Source organism: Enhydra lutris, unplaced genomic scaffold (genome assembly GCF_002288905.1).
Source record: "Enhydra lutris kenyoni isolate GAN:26980312 unplaced genomic scaffold, ASM228890v2 scaffoldscaffold13, whole genome shotgun sequence".
NCBI lineage: Eukaryota > Metazoa > Chordata > Mammalia > Carnivora > Mustelidae > Enhydra > Enhydra lutris.
The window spans coordinates 28,928,489-28,946,952 of record NW_019154097.1 but is presented as its reverse complement, the minus strand read 5'-3'; the positions used below and the strand labels follow the sequence as shown (position 1 = coordinate 28,946,952).

At 42.6% G+C, this 18,464-nt stretch overlaps 1 protein-coding gene across 1 annotated transcript in view; it reads left to right on the top strand.

The window, feature by feature from the left end:
- Positions 1-18,464, top strand: part of LOC111145755 (DENN domain containing 1A) — a 499,803-nt gene that overhangs the window by 327,832 nt on the left and 153,507 nt on the right. Inside the window, exon 13 of the mRNA XM_022500941.1 lies at positions 16,700-16,825. Within this exon, the coding sequence (XP_022356649.1) occupies positions 16,700-16,825 (126 nt within the window). The remainder of the gene's footprint in view (positions 1-16,699; positions 16,826-18,464) is intronic.

Genomic DNA, 18,464 nt, shown 5'->3' with positions numbered 1-18,464 from the left:
ACACTACTTTAAGCAATTAATACCACCGGTGATGTTGTGTGGATATCACATAACCTTGATACAATGGGGATACGCGAACTCTCTGGTATTCTTTCCGAAACCCCAGCCAGATAATGACAAAGACCTCAGTTAAACCCAAATTGAGGGACATTCTATAACATATTACCTGCTGAGTGTTTTACAAAACTGTCAAGGTCCTGGGGTGCCTGAGTGGCTCAGTGGGTTAAGCCTCTGCCTTTGGCTCAGGTCATGATCCCAGGGTCGTGGGATCGAGATCCGCATCGGGCTCTCTGCTCAGCAGGGAGCCTGCTTCCTCCCCTCTCTCTGCCTGCCTCTCTGCCTACTTATGATCTCTGTCTGTCAAATAAATAAATAAAATCTTTAAAAAAAGAAAACTGTCAAGGTCCTTAAAAAAACCTTAGGAAAGACTGAGGCACTGTCACATTCCAGAGGAGACTGAAGAGAAATGGCAAACGGAACACGAGGTGGAATTCTGGATTAAAAACTAGGGTAGGAAAAGGACATCAATGGAAAAATCGCTGAAATCACAATAACGTTTGGAGTTGAGTTGAGAATGTACCAAGTATTGGCTTCTTAGTTTTGACAAATGTGCCGCGGAAATATAAGACCTATTAGGTGAAACTGGAACTAAGTGTGGAGTAGATGGGCACTCTCTGTAGTAGCTTTGCAACTTTTCTGGAAGTCTGAAAGTACTCCAAAATAAATAGGATTTTTTTTTTTTTTAAAGGAAAGGTAAAAGCAAATACGGGAATAATTATAAAGAACTTGATGCCTACAATTTTGATTAATTAGGTAAAATAAACATTCTTGGAAATATACAAATTACAGACTGTTACACAATAAGCAAATAGAAAAATAGCACTATTTCTATTAAGTAGATTTGATTTTGTAATTAAAACTCCCACAGAGAAAATTCCAGTTCCAGATATTTTCATTAATTCTGTCATGCTCTTAAGAACAGATACATCTTGGGGCGCCTGGGTGGTTTAGTCGTTAAGCATTTGCCTTTGGCTCAGGTCATGATCCCAGGGTGCTGGGATCGAGCCCCGCATCGGCTTCCTGCCCTGCTGGAGGCCTACTTCTCCCTCTCCCACTTCCCCTGCTTGTTCCCTCTCTCGCCATGTCTCTCTTCGTTAAATAAATAAATAAATAAAATCTTTAAAAAAAGAAAGAAAGAAAGAAAAAGAATAGGTATCAACTTATGCTAACTTTTTGAGAAAATAAAGGGGAAAAAAAAGAGACAATAAAGGGGAAAGGAACACTTCCCACATTACTTTATAAGGTTTGCATTACCCTGACATGAAAACCAAATGAAAAATTTACAAAAAAAGAAAACTGCTAGCCAATATACCTCATAAATACAGATGTAAAAATCTTTAATAAAATATTAACAAATTGAATCCAATGTATGAAAAGGCTAATACATGGTGAACAAATGAATACAGATTGGCTAAATATTCGAAAAGCCATCAATCTAGTTTACCATCATCAACAGACTGAAAAAGAAAAATGGTATCAAAACATACAAACAAATTATTTTAGGAAAAACACAACACCTATTACGATTAAGAGAGCTTCACAAACTGGGTATCCCCGTTGTGATCGAGAACATCTAGAAAAAACCTACAGGTAACATCTTACTTAATGGCAAAAGAATAGAATGCTTTTTCCATCAGAATGAGAACCACAAACAGGATGTCTGCTCTTCCCATTTCTATCCAGCATTGTACTGGTGGTTCTAACAAGTTTGCTAAGACAAGGGAAAGAAAAACCCTAAATATTAGAAAGGAGGAAGTAAAATTGTCTTCATTCAGACATGATCATGTGTATGGAAAATCCTAAGGAGGCTCATAAATGAATTTAGCAGCATGCAGAATAAGGTCAGCATATAAGAAAAATATATTTCTATATGCTAGTAATCAGTTGGAAAATGAAAAATTTAAAGTGCTACTTAAAATAGCAAAACACAAAATATTTAGGAATAAATTTAACAAAATATATGTAAAATTTGTATACTAAAAGCTATAAAATATTTCTGAGAAAAAATTTAAAAGACTTAAACAAATGGAGAGATATTCCATGTTTTGGATTGGAAGACTCAACATTTTAAAGATGTTAATTTTCCCTGAATTGATCTATAGATTCAATATATTCCCAACCCAAATTCCAGATGGCTTTAGGAAAAAAAAAAAAGAACTTGACAAGCTAATTCTGAAATGTATATGAATATGCGAAAGATCTGGAATAGCCAAAACAATGTTGAAAAAGAACAAAGTTGTAGGACTTACTTTACCTACTTTCAAGACTTACTATGAAGTTATAATAAATGTAGATAGTATAGATACATAGTTCAATAAAACAGAACAAATATTTCAGAATTAGAACCACACATAAATGGCCAGTTGATCTGTAACAACTATGCCGAAGTAATTCAGTAGAAAAGTAATAGGGTTTTGTTTTTTTTGTTTTTTTTTTTTTCAACAAATGCTACTGGAACAACTGAATTTCCATATAGAAACAAAGTGAATCTCGACTTTTACCTCATGTAAGTATAAGCCCAGAATGGAGTATAGACCGAAACCTAGAAGAAAAAAAAAATTTAAGTACAAGAAAATAGAGAAGAAAATCTTCATAAACTTGGGGAAGGCAAAGATTTCTTAGATAAGACACAAAAGACACATCATCAAAGAAAAAGTGATCAGTTAATCCTCATAAAAATAAAAGCTTACCTTCTTCAGAAGACACAATTTAAAAAACGAAGTTGCATGCCATGGACTGAAATATTCTCCATATGTATATATGAAAAAGGGTTTTTTTTTTTCCCAGAATATACAAAGAACCCTTAAACTCAGTAAGGAAACAGTCCAATTAAAAAGTAGCAAAAGATTGAAGAGACACTTAACAGTCAAAGGTATTCAAATGGCGAATGAACACATGAAAACATGGCCCTTGAAAGAGCAGATTAATCACACAGCGAGTGTACCACCATCCACCCCACTGGTATGAGCACAGTAAAATGACTGTGTTTCTTATAAGTGTGTATCTTACATATGTTTACTCTTTGATAAAAGTACTTCACTCCTGGGTATTCACCCAAGAACACTGAAACTTACATGTACACTAATACATGTATGTCAATGTTTTTAGCGGCTTTTGTTCATAGTCGCCAAAAACTGGAAATAACCCAAGTGTCCTTTGACTGGTGAATGTATAAACAAAGAAATACTACTCAGCACTAGAAAGAAACCGCTGATCTGCCCAAAAACATGGGTGATTCTGAAATATCTTACACTGAGCAAAAGAAACCAGGCTAAAGAGAATATGCTATATGATTTTATTTATGTAAAATTAGAGAAGAGAGAAAGCTGGTCTTTGGTGGATGAAAGCTGATCAGTGGTTGCCTTGGGCTGGGCTGGAGAAGATAGGGACTGACTGACAAGGGCACCAAGGAACATTTTGGGGTGAAGGAAGCATTCTGTTTCTTGATTGTCTTGGTGGTTACCCAGGTGCCAGCCATTTGTCAGAACGCCTCAGACGGTTTTGTAGGCATTCTATCACATATCAGTTAGGACTCAAATTAATTTTTAAAAAGAAGAGGACTTGGAAATGAATTTTAAAAGGAGGCTCCAATATTGAGTAGCTTTCAGAATAGCACTGTTGATCTTCATGTAATTTACAAACATGGGTAAAGGGGTAACTTTGGACATAGGTTGGTATTCTACTAGGCTTTCAACTAGGTACCTAGACAGTTGGGTTTCAACTTCCATAATCTTAATCTCCGTTACCTTTGTCTGCCTTAAAAAAAAAAAAAATACCAGATGGACAAAGTTAATACTGTTGTATTTTGTTGGGTTCCATGAGACTTGCAGATGTAATATTTTTTACTGACCATCTTGTATTGTTCCCCAGCTGTGGATTTTGGAGAAGGGATGTTGCAAGAATAGTCCATCTCTTGCTAATCTCCATGCCTGTTTATAGACTTCATGTTTATCTCAAGGCCGCATAGCTGCAGAGAACAAAAACATAATGTCCCCTCCCTCCACAGCCATTTAACTGCTTCACCTGTTTTCTCTCCTAAATTTTAAATAACATCTCTTATTCCTTCAAGAATATTAAGTGTAGGGGGACCTGGGTGGCTTGGTTGATGAAGAGTCCTACTCTTGATTTCAGCTCAGGTCATGGTCTCAGGGTCATGAGATCAAACTCTGCATCAGGCTTCGTGCAGGGCATGGAGCCAGCTTGAGATTCTCTCCTTCCCTCTCTCTCTGCTCTTACTTGCCCCTAAAATATAATAATAATAATTAATTAATTAATTCTTGAAAAAATAAAGAGTATTAAGTGTAAGCTGCTTAGCCAATACGTAGATTGTAGGGCTTTTTAAAAACTTGATCAAAGGGAGTTCAAACTCTTTGAGGCTTCCAGTGATGTGGACATACCACATTTTATTACTGGGGAACAAGATTTCCCATGGCTCAGTTAGGGTCCTTTTTAATATTCATTGGCCTGGAATTTGTAGGCTTTTGTGTGTGCACATATATGTGGAAGCCTTTACTGTCTGCTTACTCTTTGTTTTTTGTTTTTTTTTTTTACTTCATGCTTTCTATAGCCTGAGTGGTGCTCTTTCATAACACACTTTCTTATATGAGGATATATGTAATGGGACATTAAAATGTATTCATTTTTGACCCAGAAATTTGACTTCTAAGATTTTTTTTTCTGGCAAATATTTCTACATGGAGAAAACCATGTAACCAAACAGCATTGTTTATGTTATGTTAACCAAAGTTGGAAGCAACTTTAATATCTGAAATTAAGGGGAGTAATTAAGGTAATCTAACCTATTGCTATTCAGTGGTGTGTACCCTGCAGTCATTAAAAATGATGGTTATGAAGATTATGGGCAACACAAGAAATGCTAAAGATTCAATTTAGAGAAGAAAGCAGAACATTAAGTGATATATCCACTATGAGAATCATGAAGAAAAACAATCAGATACCCAGGAATAAAAGATTTTTAAAACACCTTCCAAATTGCCAACAGTAGTATATTAAGACAGTAACATTATGGATTAGCACTTTTTCTCCTATTTTCCAGATTTTCTATAATATGACTATTACCAGTTTTATAATGGAAAAATCATCTTTCCTCCTCTCATCTGAAACACTGGAATGTTTTGGCTTTGGGCCTCATGGCTTCTATGTCTTCAGGTGTCTGCCTGTCACCAGTCATTCATCCTTCATCCTTTTAAGTAATTGTCTGTAGGTCTCTGTTCTGTGTTGGCCAGTCTCCATGACAGTGTCCACTCCATACCTTGTAAGTTTCATGCAAAGAGAGAGAGAGAAGGAGCATCGTGATCCAGTGGGCCCTGCCCTGAGTGTGTGTATATGATTTGTCAACAATCAAGTATTTTATGGGAGTTTATAGGACTTCATTAAAGATGCTGGAGCAGGAGCACTGTGGGACATCAGAAGAGACCTCAGCAATAAACCGCAACTCCAAGCTTTGGAATGCAGTAAATGTTTAAGAGACTTCCTTCCTTTCATTACTGAATTTTACTTTACTTTTATACCAGTAAAGAGTTGTGTTTTATTGGTTGAAATTTCTTGATTCCGTTTCCCCAGGTCTGTTTAAAAGCTACATTTTATCTTTGAGGATGTTTGGCTCATGGTAGAGGAAATGCTGCCAGCGAATTCAATTTACTGGCAGAGCTCACAGATATTGTACACGGATTTCTTTTTTTCTTCTTTTTCACAACTGCTACATAAACACAGCTGGGTTTGATATTTGTCGTAACAAAGATTTAACTTGAATCATTTTACTCCGGGTAATTAATGCTTGGAATCTCGGCTACTTTTTCGTTCGTCCGCTTGTAATCCCCTGCATTGCTTCACTCCGGCTATCTAGATAATGAAGTGCGCCCCTCTAGGTCTTTGCCCTGCCTTAAAACTGCTTAATATTTGGCCGTTCCCACTAGAGAGCAGATGCTTTTCTTTGCAAGAATTGAATTTCTGTCAGCTCTTTTATGCATCATGTGTTTGGAACTGTAAGTGGATCAAGTTGTTCATCACAGCAGGGACACTGTGAAACACATCTATTATACACACTTCCCACCCCCCCCTTCCTGTTTTTTTCTCCCCCGAGGAGGTGGAGATGCCCAGATCCCGTTGGGAGATATCTCACTCCCTGTGGATGTATCCATGTGATCCACCAAGGATCCGGCCTGGCTGCATCCCTAAGCATGGAAATTCTATATCCATTCGGCCCAGCATTGTTGCTGAGACAGATCCTACTTTTATCTCTGTAAACACCACGCACTTCATTAACTCCCAAATATACACCAAGTTTGGGTCACTAAATAAACCCACCAGGCTTAGCATAATGAGTGACGTTTCAGTAATTGATGCCCTAGAAAATGTTAATTGTGAATCCATTATTCTTTTCTATGCTGCAACAATGGCTGTGTAGTTTTGGCTTTGGAGTTGAGTTGTGCGGAAGAATGGTGGCCATCTATGAGGCTCCTACTGTGTGCCAGGCACTGTGCTAGAGGCCTTGAAAATCTTGACATTTAATCTACATAACAATTCTGAAACAAATGTCTGGTGGGGGGAATACGTTACCCCTTTTTTATAGAGAAGAGAAGAGGTTAAGTAACTTCCCTAGAGGCCTCCAGCAAGCAGATAGCCAGCCTTGGAGGCAGAATTTGAACCCAGGCTCAATCAACACATTTCCCGGTGTTGTACCTTCATGCTCAGGGTTTGCTAGACAATACGTTCATCCATCAGTCAGTCAATACACTGATCCATTCCACATGCCTGTCAGGACCACGTGGCATCTCTGGCCGGTTGGCCTTTACCAACGCCTCCGTGTCCACCTAACTCTGAGCTGCTCAGGTGATGTTTGCAGTTGGTCCTTCAGTTTTGCTTTTTCTATCAGAGCTCAGTGTTCATCTAATCTGACTTCCCCAAGCAACCGCCCATGTTCTAACAGTTTGCATTTTGCAAGTTTTGGTCCCTAGATTGAACTTTGAGCTGATGGCTAAAAATTCCAAATCTGAGTAGTTTAATTTGTCAATGTTGCTTTGAAAAGCCAGAGTCTTGATGCTGTTCCTGCTGTGATGCGCTCATCTTTCAGGTCTCAGATAATGCTGCTGAGGGCGAAAGTGCATTTTGGTGCATTTTTAATAGATATCATTCAATTTGCAGGAGTCATTCTCGGACATTCACGTTCTGCCTGAAATAGCGCTGGTCTATAGAATTAATTATGGTTAAACAGATAGGTGGCTTTTGCCCATGAAGAACATCATTAATCTCTTGATAAACATTTTTAGTTAACGATTAACTTTAGTCTTTCTGCAAATACTTTTCATTAGAACCAGGCATTAGTGTCCTGGTTCATTAGAAATAGACCAACCCCTTTTATTTTTGATTTGCAGTCCATTTTGTTGTTGAAAGATGTTGGCATTTAAAAAAAAGAAAAATTGGCGGAGGATATACTGTAAAAAAAAAAAAACCTCAAAAAACAAAACAAAAAAAACCATGTATAACGTCCCTCTCGCAAGTGCGTGTCTGTTTTTTCAAAGGTAACTTACATTTGTATTTTGTGCCTTGTGTTTGCAAGAGAATGGTTCTTGGTTTATTCATGTTGACAACTGAAAAGCCTTAGACCTAATTAAAAGAATTTCCACGAGCACCTTTACTGAACCATTTCATTACGCGGCACTGCACAGATTGCATTGTGAAACATGGTGATGGTTTAAATCTGACCTTTAAACCTAAACGACCAGAAGTATGGGGGAGAAAACCCTTCTCTAAGAATACTCCCCGGATGCATATATGTGGATATAGGCATACACGTATGCACATATTTGGTTAGAAATAATCCTTTTATTGAATGACCACCTAATAATATAAATACACATCTATTCTGAGCTCAGATCTTGCCTGTAGCCTCCTTGAGCTTGGGCAGAATTTTCAGCTGCATTAATTGTGTGTGTGTGTGTGTGTGTGTGTGTGTGTGTGTGTGTGTGTGTGTATGTTAAAGCTAAATTGTTTTATAGGGAAAACAAAGACAATTTCACTTCCTCTGGGCAAAAAAAAAAAAAAAAGGCGCTTGGAAGAAAAAGAGTATTACAGATAGGTAGAAAAATACAAAAGTTGTTGCTGCTGTGTTTCAGTTTAAAATGCGGAGGGACTTGGATTAAACACACGGCGGGGGCTGGAGTGCTTTAGTGTGTGCAAGACTCCTCCTGAGCTTTGTTTGGCAGATAGTGGAAATGGGCCTTTTTGTTTTAAAACTGTGCTTTTTTAGTCCCAAGAATGTCATCCTGCGGACTCGATAGTTTGTTCTCAAGATGCTCAACAAAGCCATTATAGCATATAGTGAAGTAGCCATTCACGTAATGAAAATTGATCCTTTTGTCTAACAAAAGCTGCTTAGATTGTAAGGCTCGCCTCTAACTTTCTGACTTAATGCTCCACCAGTGAGATGTCAGAAGAGACAGAGGGAGCAGAAACCTGGGCCCCTAGGGTCATAGCCAGCTCCAGCTTGGAGCTCCACATAACTAGCACAGGCCCCACTCCCCCATGGAGAACCGGGATCTTTGAGGGGAAAATGGGATGCAGAAGAACCAATTAAAGCCAACTGAGGTCAAGGTACAACCATGTTCTCAAGAAAGAAACAGAAAAGCAAGGAATGAAAGGAAGCAATAATGGAGATATATTAAGTTGGGGAAGAAATAAACCAGTATCAAGGACAGATCTAATTTGCTGATTTTAAGAAATCCTGGCACCAGTGAGAATCCATGAAATAACATAGACTTTGGAGTAACACAGACTTGGGCTTGACTTTGGCCTCCGCCCTTTGCTATGTGACATGGGGCTGTGGCTCGCTTTCCTTATCTATGTAGTGGGGATAATCCTGCCTGTCTAGCCCAGTTCTGAAATTTTAATACAACTGGGTTTGAAAACACCTGCCATGGCATTTGGTATCTAGTAGGGGGGTTAATAAACACTAATTCTTCTTTTTTTCCCCTAATGAATTCCTGGTTTTTCCAGAAACTTGTTACTGTGAGAGACAGTGGGGTGGGATTGTCTTTACATTTCAAGACTTTTTGCTTCACATGGGAGCCAAGAACTAAGGCCTTGGTACATACACTGCCATTTTTCACTACCAATGTGAAGTAGCAGAGGGTCAATGTAGGTGTGTCCCTGGAAATGGGAAAACAAGGCAGTAGTTCATTCTCACCTCTCCAGACCCAGACATTCCCCCAGGAAATCTTATAACAAAGCCTTGATAGCTAGTTTCTTCTGGAAAGGAAGAATCACTTTGCCTTAGTCCCTACAGGCCATTTTCCAAGGGGCAAAGAGAGTGTGACTCTCTGGCTTTGCCCCCAGCTGCTGCTGGGTGTCCCAAAACAACAAGTCTTTTGACTTCATTTCTGACACCGAGCGCTTAATGCAAGTGGGGCTCCCTGCATAGTCTGGCTTGAGACAGACTCTTTAAAAGAACGCATTGCTGTGTGTCTTTGAGGGGAAGGTCCCTGGGGAGTATATGACAGGGAACCTTGGTCTGTTTTGAGGGGTCAGACCTCGGGAGTGATTCTCTTTGAGCCGAGACCTGAAGAGTGAGTCGTCGTTGTCCCGCATGGTAGCCACTATTCACATGTGGCTATTTAAATTTTAATTAATGAAAATGGAATAAAGTAAAACTTTGAGTTCCTCAGTCACACAAGGCATATTTCCCGCGCTCACTTGCAGCTGCCACAGCAGACGACACGGGTGATAAATTACGGGCAGAAAGGCCAGGCGGACAGCACTGGGTTTGCGGGCGAGGGGGCGATGGTGCTGGGAGCGCTCCAGAGGAGCAGGCCTCCCGCAGGGCTCGGGGTGTGAGAGAGGCTGGTGTGACTGGGGCCCAGATGGCGTGGCTGGTGCCGTGGAGGGGATACGGAGCCTCAAATCTGAAAGAAGCTGAGGCTGGTCACTCGGGGCCTCGCAGGCCAGGCTAAGACTTTAGTCTCTCTCGCCCAAGCAGCGGGGAGTCTGCACAAAGACCCTCACACTCAGAAGGGCACAAAACAGAAGCTGAAAACCTCCCTGCAGGGTTCATGCTTTTCGTGCCCGATCCATGGCATTTCAGATTTTTCGTGTGTATATAAACTTATATGGATAATACGACTTTTTAAATGATTTGTGCCGTATGAATTGCTCAGCACCTTGCATTTTTGTCCCCGTCTGGCAGGATTTTGTGGACCTCTTTTCCTGTCAGAGGTGGCTGGGTGAATCGTGGGCCACCTTTCTCGCCATCTTCTGCCACCCCACCACACCTACCACAAGTTGCAACCAAGTATTAGTGAAAGAAACCTATATTTACTGAGCACAAAGAGCTTATCTTCATTCTCGTGGGGAGGAAGATACATAAATACTGATTATACAAAAAGCTCAACACTAGGATGGCGACACATGCCACTCGAGAGTCCCTTTTAAAGTGGTAACGAGCTACCTTGTAGCTCTTCTGGGGGAGACTGACTGCAAGCTCTCCTGCTGGGCCCTGGTCATCCGCGGCTGTTCCCAGCCCCTTCCCGGCACAGGGCCTGCAAAGATGAGGCGTCAATGAAAGGAATGAGCTCCTGTGCCTTGAGAAAGAGCTGTTTGTTCTGACAGAGGGCATGGCAGAAAGAGGCTTTGGGGGCTTTTGCTGTTGTTTTTGTTTGGTTGGGTTTTGTTTGTTTGTTTTTTGTTTTTTTTGGTTTTTTCTTTCAATAGAAGGATTTTGTTCAAGAATGGGGGTGGGCAAAGGACACCCAGGCTTTTAGGAATGGCGTGGAGGCCTCCGAAACTCAGTAGAGTGTTGGACAGTGTTGGACATGGAGCTTGAGCCAAGCCCGTCCGTGGAAGGCCTCGAATACTGTGCTAAGGAATTTGGACTTGATCATGTTTGCACTACGGAGCCTGTGAAAATTTTGGAGGACTGGAGTGATGGGATGCAGCCTCTTGTTTTAGAAAGTCAAGTTGATGCAAAAGACGGATGAAACTGGGATGAAAATAGAGCCCTGCAGTTAAAAGACGGTTGCAGTGGTCTGGGGACAAAAGGAAACGTGAACACCGAAGAACCGAGGCCCTCATTGCCTCCACCAGCCATTTCCCATCCCCTGGAATTTAAGCCTCAGAGCAGACGGGTGTAGCAGAGACCTCATTTTACAGCAAAGGAGACGGAAGCTCAGAAAGGTTAAGAAAGTAGGAGGGCTGGATGTCCAATCCCAGACTGAGGAGTGCGTGGGGACAGAGAAGCGGGTGAAGGAAGTCAGGAGACCCTTGGTGAGCAGGTAGAGCAGGAACCGGGGGTAGGGAACGCTGCTCGTCATTGGACGAGTTGCATTTGCACTGTTAAGACTGGGCAAGTTGTCCGCTTTCACCGAGAATTCGGTTTTCCTTGCATTTCTGTTTGCATCTAAATGGTGGCTTTCATTTAGAAAGAAGGGGAAAGGAGGGGTACGGATGGGTATCAATTTCTCTCCCCACCCCCATCCTTCCCAATGGAGACCAGACTCTTCTAATGATCAGTTACTAAAGAACGTGATCCCAGACTTTCCTCCAAGTGGAGAGGTTCGACCACTGGAAGTGCCTCTCCGGGTATCTAAATACGTGCTTGCCCGCTCTTTCATTTAGCTGCAATTGCTAACTGATTATACCATCGAAGCCCAGCTGGCCCTTCTGGGAACTTAATCTAGCAGGAGAGGTAGTGACCACTCACCAAAGACCCACCAAGGCAGTCCAAGGGGCCAGCAGGGTGTTGTGGACCCTGCTTAGTAGTCAGGGAAGGCTTCTAGATGGCGGGACATCTGGATCCCCTCTTTCCCTTAACCCAAAGTAACCTTTAATTTGACTATTAAGGAAAAATACCTTATTTGAATTCTTAATTCTAAAAGGAACATGTGCTTTTTAATAAAAGATAATCAAAACAATCGAAAGTGCATAAAATAGAAAGGGAAAGCATCCATCTGTAGGTAAAGTTTGATCCATGGCATTTTAGATTTTTACTACCTATATCAACATAAATTTTTAAATGATTCATGCTGTATAGCTCTGCAACTTGTGTTTTTCCTCCCATTTGGCAGTATTTTGTGGACATCTCTTTATGTCAGTTCAAGTCCTGTCAGGTACTTTTCAGCAGCTATGCAGTATTTCATTGTGAGGATGTGGTATAATTTACTTAATTGACTCCCATTGATAGGCACTTGGATGGTCTTTTGAAGGGTGACTAGATCTTCCACAAATAGAACAGGAAGGGACAAGAGACAATGCTGTGTGAGTTGTTGGCCTGTGTATGGGCTGGAGAGATGTGACTGCTTCTAAATCATAACTCACTGTCAGTCCAACATACATTAAGTTGGGCTGAGGGAAGTGAGGCCAGCTGAGCAGAGTGTCACCAACTGCTCGGAGAAGTTGGGATGTTTTTCTGCAGGTGGTGATGGCCCAGGGTGGGGAGCATTGAAGGATTTTGATGGAGGGATTGAAATGACCAGATTCATATGTTTCTGAGATTACTAGGACAGCTGTGGGTGGGTTACATTGAGGGGATACTGAGCACAGCCTGTCTAGGCAGCTATACCACCAGTCTGGGCCAGAGAGGAGGGATGGAGCTCTGTGGCACAGTGCCAAGGTCATGGGCACTGAAAGGGGAGGGTGGGTTTGGGATATTTGGGGTGGTGCTGATAAGATGCGGAGAATGGTGGTGGGTAGGGAAGGAGGATTATGGAATCTGACCTCCGAATCTGGCCTAGGAGACAAGCTGGGTGATGCTGTAGTGGCCAAGATGGGACACAGAAGGTGATGGGGGTGGGGGAGGGGGGGTGGGGGTGCATTTGAGAGAGGCTGGTGAGTTCAGTGTAGCATCCTCTTCCCTTTGTTTTCTGTCTTCCTCCTGATACCTCATTAAAGGAGAAAGTCAGCCTCATCAGCATTTCTGTCGCCCCCAGATTATGCCTGATGAACCCCAATGTTAATGATTTGACCAGAACCCCCACATGGGCTCCTGGCAAGTTCAGTTTTAGATGTATGACTCTGGGTTATTTTCAGCCTCCGATTTTCGTCCCTCACTTTTATTTAAAGGACAAAATGCTATCACCAGTTTTCAGATGCGCATATACTTGAAGTTTCAAAGTTTGAAGTGCTGACAAAAGCTTCTCCGTGTTGCAGGGTGAGGAGAGGTCTTCAGAAGTCTTGGCCTGAGTGGTCACAGGGGCGCCAGGAGCCCAGGACCGCTTGGCTGGTTTCAGACCATCTGGGGTGGGCAGGAAGGCAGACACTCTTATTTGCTCAGTTACAATCAGCAACGACTTCTTTGTGTAAAATGATAATGAGGCCATTAGGAGAGGCTCACCTGAAGAGCAGCGTTGTGAATCCAAGGTAATTAAACACCTCCCGAATGAAAGGGAAAGGCCAGGGAAGGTTAAGTGAGGAATAATCTGCGGCACAGGTGGCCCAAGGCCTTTGAGGAGCCAGAAGAGTGACAGTGGCTTGCACCATTTCAAAGGACGGAAACGTCACCCTCATCCCTGGGAGAGGCAGGATTTCTATTATTGGGAGGGTTGGAAGAGGGCAATATTTTGAACCTTTTAATGAAGCATGTTTTGTTTTGTTTTGTTCCATGTTGCTATTTCAAGTTGAAAGTCCACGGCAGAGTATGCCCGGCTACTGAGTGGCCTGCGTTGCTCTGCATGGGCTCGTACCACTGTGGCCCTGGGGCTCGTCCCAGTCAGTAGGATGTGGACACCCAGGTGTTGTCCACGACTTCACATGTCCTTTTCAGCTTATCTTCATAAGTTCTGGCAATAGGATTTTCACCATGCAGACTCTGGCCTCAAAATCTCTTGGTGTCTCCACATAAAAGTTTCTACATGCATGTTCATAGCAGCATTATTCATAATAGCCCCAGTGTGGAAACACCGCAGACGCCCGTCAACCAGCTAAATACGTAGGGTAAATAAAACATGGCATAGCCACACAATGGAATATTATTCAGCTGTGAAAAAGAACGAAGTGGTGATAAGCGCCACAGCATGGAGTCACCTCGTTTACAATGAGCTTATGCTGAGTGGAAGAAGCCGGTTACAAAAGACCTCTTATTGTGTGATGCCGTTTGTATGAAATGTCCAAAATAGGTAAATCCATAGAGACAGAAAGTGGGCTAATGGTTACCTAGGACAGGGTGCAGGAGGAGAGGAGGAAAATTGGTGGGGTGTGAGAAGTAACTGACAATAAGATGGGTTTTGGGGGGGTGATAAAAATAGTTGGGGATTAGATAATAGTGATAGTTCTACAACCTTATCATTATACTAAAAACCACTAAACTGTATACTTCAAATGAGTGAATTTTATGGTCCACACACAGTAGATCTTAATAAGCTATTTAAAAATCCCTGGGGTACCTGGACGACTCAGCTCAGCGTCTGTCTACCTTCGGCTCAGGTCCTGATCCCAGGGTTCTGGGATCAAGCCCCATGTCGGGCTCCCTGCTCAGAGGGGAGTCTGCTTCTCCCTCTCCTTCTGCCCCTCCTCCCTGCTCATGTTCTCTCTCTCTCTCTCTCAAATGAATAAAACTTTTTTAAAATAAAAATCCATTATCAGAAACTTGTTAGTAAGAAATAATGTCCATGGAGCATTTCTTTTTTCTTTTTTTTTTTTTTAAGATTTATTTATTTGAGAGAGCATGTGCGAGTGGGAGGGGGGATTGCGAGAGACAGACTCTTCTTAAGCAGAGTGTGACGTGGGCCTCGATCTCATGACGTATGAGATCACAACCTGAGCTGAAACCAAGAGTCAGACACTCAACCAGCTGAGCCACCCAGGCACCCCCAAGGAGCATTTTTAAAGTCTGTGTAATCTATCCCAGACCAGCGATCCTTAATATTTTTAGGTTCATGGGTACCTTTAGGGATCTGAGGAAAAGTGTGGAGCCTATGTCCAGAAAAATGATCGTCATTCATTCATATTAAAAGTTTGTAGGTGGGTCATGGACCACCTGAATCTAATTTTTCTATTTTATCCTTAAATAATGTCAGGCCATCAGGTAATCTTATATCAAAGCCCATACAGATTCCTGAAATATTCTCTCGATATGTCACCTGCATGCTTGAAAACAGTCATTAGGTTTACATTTTCCCTCAAGACGAAAGAAAAAAACTCCTTACTGTACTCACAGCACTGCCTTTTCCTCTAGTCTCATTTCAGGCCATGTTCTCCATCACTGTCTCCCCTGAAACCATAGTCCTTTCTGTTCTCCGAGCTCCTTGTCACCACAGGCTTTTTCCCCTGTTCCCCGGACACTGTTCCTTCCCGTCTTTGCCAGGTTCTACTTCAGCTCATCCTCCAGATTTCTGTTCAAGCCTGATTCCCTCCAGGAAGCCTTGCTGACTTCTTCAATGAGCTCTAGCATAGACTCATCACGTAGCAATGCCGCACAGGTTTGGTATTTTCCTCACTGGAATATAAGCTTCGCGTGGGCAGGGCCCAGGTCTGGTTTTTTCCACCGTTAGATCACGTTGACTCAAGGCTATCACATTGCCAAGTTCCAGGAATACTTTTCACGTGGAACAAATACAGCGTGAACGGTGTGCCCAGAAGTTGTGTAGTGTGGCAGCCTGAGGTGAATGGAAAGAAACAGACCAGGAAGCTTGGTATTATCTCTCATGTTGAGGGCAAGAGCCATCACGTCACACATGAGGATTTCCTACACTGAGGATTCACAGGAGAAATCTCTTTGAGTTCTCACTTTCAGGAAAATACGTTTTCATTTGTGCAAGGGGTTTGTTTGTACTACATGGACCCAAAGAGTCTCACAACTTGAGTTTCTCTTTTTGCTTTGACCACTAGGAGGCTCGTAAATCAAATTTGCAGGCCAGTCTAGCCACCATGTAAGGCCTTATAGCTTACATTTATATACTAAATATTTCTGGCTGCTTTCCCAGTGCCATGGCTTTCTTGACTATTTTCCTGAATCTCTTGAGTACATATCTGTAAGGTTGGCATGATACCTTTAGAGTATGAAGGATGTAAGAATATATATGTTATTCCTCTAGTTACTTTATATTTAATAAACATAAGTTATCATGTATTTAATAAATATATATCATATGTGTTTATGTATTTAACATGTATCCAGAGTATGAGATGTGAGGTATATATGTTATAAATAAGCCATTCATTTCTAATATTTGTAAGTAATTTGAAAATGGAGTAGACTTCGAACTAAAACAATTTTTGTCATTTGGGCTCAGATTATAAGACTTTCAAGTCATATTCCAATTGGCCAGTTCTTGGGCTTGTTCCTAGGTATGTAATCTAATCTCTCTGCGACTGGAGCAGGAGCTTGTAAGACAGGAGCGCTGATCCCTTCCTTGCAAGACTGCGGAAAGAATTAAATTAGAAAATGCATGTGAACGGGCATATCTAGTACATTGAAACCACTCAGAAAATGGTTTTGGTTTTGCTCTTACTCGATACGCTCGATTCAGTTTCAGAAACCTGCCCCAATATTGAATGCGGTTTGTTCTCCAGCCCCTGAGCTGTTAATTCCATCCCCCTCCCAGGAAATTTCTAGAGCTCCGTATGTATCGGGTTTTGCCAACCGTCCACCCACCCTGCCCTCAACCCACGTCTCCTTTCTCTCTGTCACCAGATCTCTTCCCTGAAGAACCGGCTAAAGAAGGTGTCCACAACTACTGGCGATGGCGTGGCCAGGGCCTTCCTCAAGGCCCAGGCGGCTTTCTTTGGCAGCTACCGAAATGCTCTGAAAATTGAGCCGGTGAGTAGCTTCTTGGCATTTACAAATCTACGTCAGAGCTGAGAAATGTACCTCAGGGGTCACAGGAATTCAGCTCTTCACCTGGCGGTTGAATTCACCCAGAAGAGGTTGTGCATCTGTGTTGTGAGGGGCTGGGGGGTGCCCCCCCTTGCCTTTCCTCTTAGCGTGAGGAAGCCATGCCACTCTGTGTGAAGCGGTCACTACTCCTTTGAACGTTAAAGACCTGTCCCCTCCCTGGACAGTGGCACCAGCTGTGTGTTAAGACAGGGCCCAGATCTCTCACATACCTGCTCTCTGAGGATCTTTTCCACTTGACAAATGGGGAAATTGAGGCTCAGAAGAGACATGACTTGCTAACCCAGCAGAGGAGCTGAATAGTCCCAAAACCGTGCTTTCCCTCTGTGTCTCAAGGCCCTTTTCCTAGGAAGGGGCCTCTGCTCCACCCTTGAGAAAGCAAGGCATTCTAGGGGTTCACTCCTCAGGCGCTCCCAAAGTGCACTTGACCTGCTGACTGCGCAGTGCATCGCAAACTGGGGAATAACATTCTCCCCTTCGGCGGCCCTTCGGCCTTCCTGAGCTACTGAGGTAGCCTCGTCCATTCCCCTGCCTGCCCTGTGCGGTGGGAAGTTACTGTGAAGATGCGAAGATATTTAGGGGCAACCCTAAAACCAAAGAAAGTACAAACTCTCCCAGCCTCAGTGGGAAGCTCCCGTCTGATAACCCTCTACTCTGCCTACTTCCGGCCTCTTGGCCACAGAGAATGGAGAACTGGGCTTGCGCCCAAGTCACCATGCATAGGAGGGAACACTGGGGGGCGACCTTGCCGACAGCCCTATTCTCTCAAGAGCGCAGAGCCTCCTTCATCCTTAGCCAGCGGGCAATGGCAGCCACATCCAGCCTGGCTGGAGTGGGTATGAGGAACCAGCGTAGGTCCCACTGCCTATAGGCCGGGACTGTTTATTTCCGTCTTGGTTTTAACCCTCAGCATTTTATTCTATTAAATGACAAGGTGAGTTATATGTCAGGTGGTGCATTTCACGTGCAAACTCTGACAGTGAATCTTGGTTATGCTTCCCCATGAGCCACCGTTACACATTGTTAAGAATTTTTTTTGATTACTATGACTCCGTCATGTGTCTAAGTGAGACCCAGAATAATAGTAAACACCTTGTTTTCCCTTCACCCAGAGCACACTTGCTGCTAGGTCGGGGGCTCAGGAAGCAGCAGCCTGATGCCACCATTCCTTATTCCTTGTCTCCTGTCCAGCACTTAGGCCTGACTTTCTAAGCTGCCTCCGCTTCAGGCAATGTCATGGTCATAACACAAGGGATGTACTTTCTTTTTGCTTCCTTAGAGCTGCTTCCCTGGGGTCCACTAAAGCTCTTAGTTAAAGCAAATTCCCCATGTCCTGCTTGTCTCCAAGTGAGGCAGCTCTGAGTCTGTGTCCTGACCTTGGGCCCAGCCAAACCAGTCAGGTCTCGTGCTCACTGGAGAGCTAGTATAATAATTCAAGAAAGATACTGTTGTCTTTCTATCGCTGAAAGGAGAATGGGATAACTGGTCTAGTCCTTCCCTTGCATTGCTGGGAACTGACAAACATGCAGTATTTCCACTCTTAAAATGATTTCATTTTGTCGTA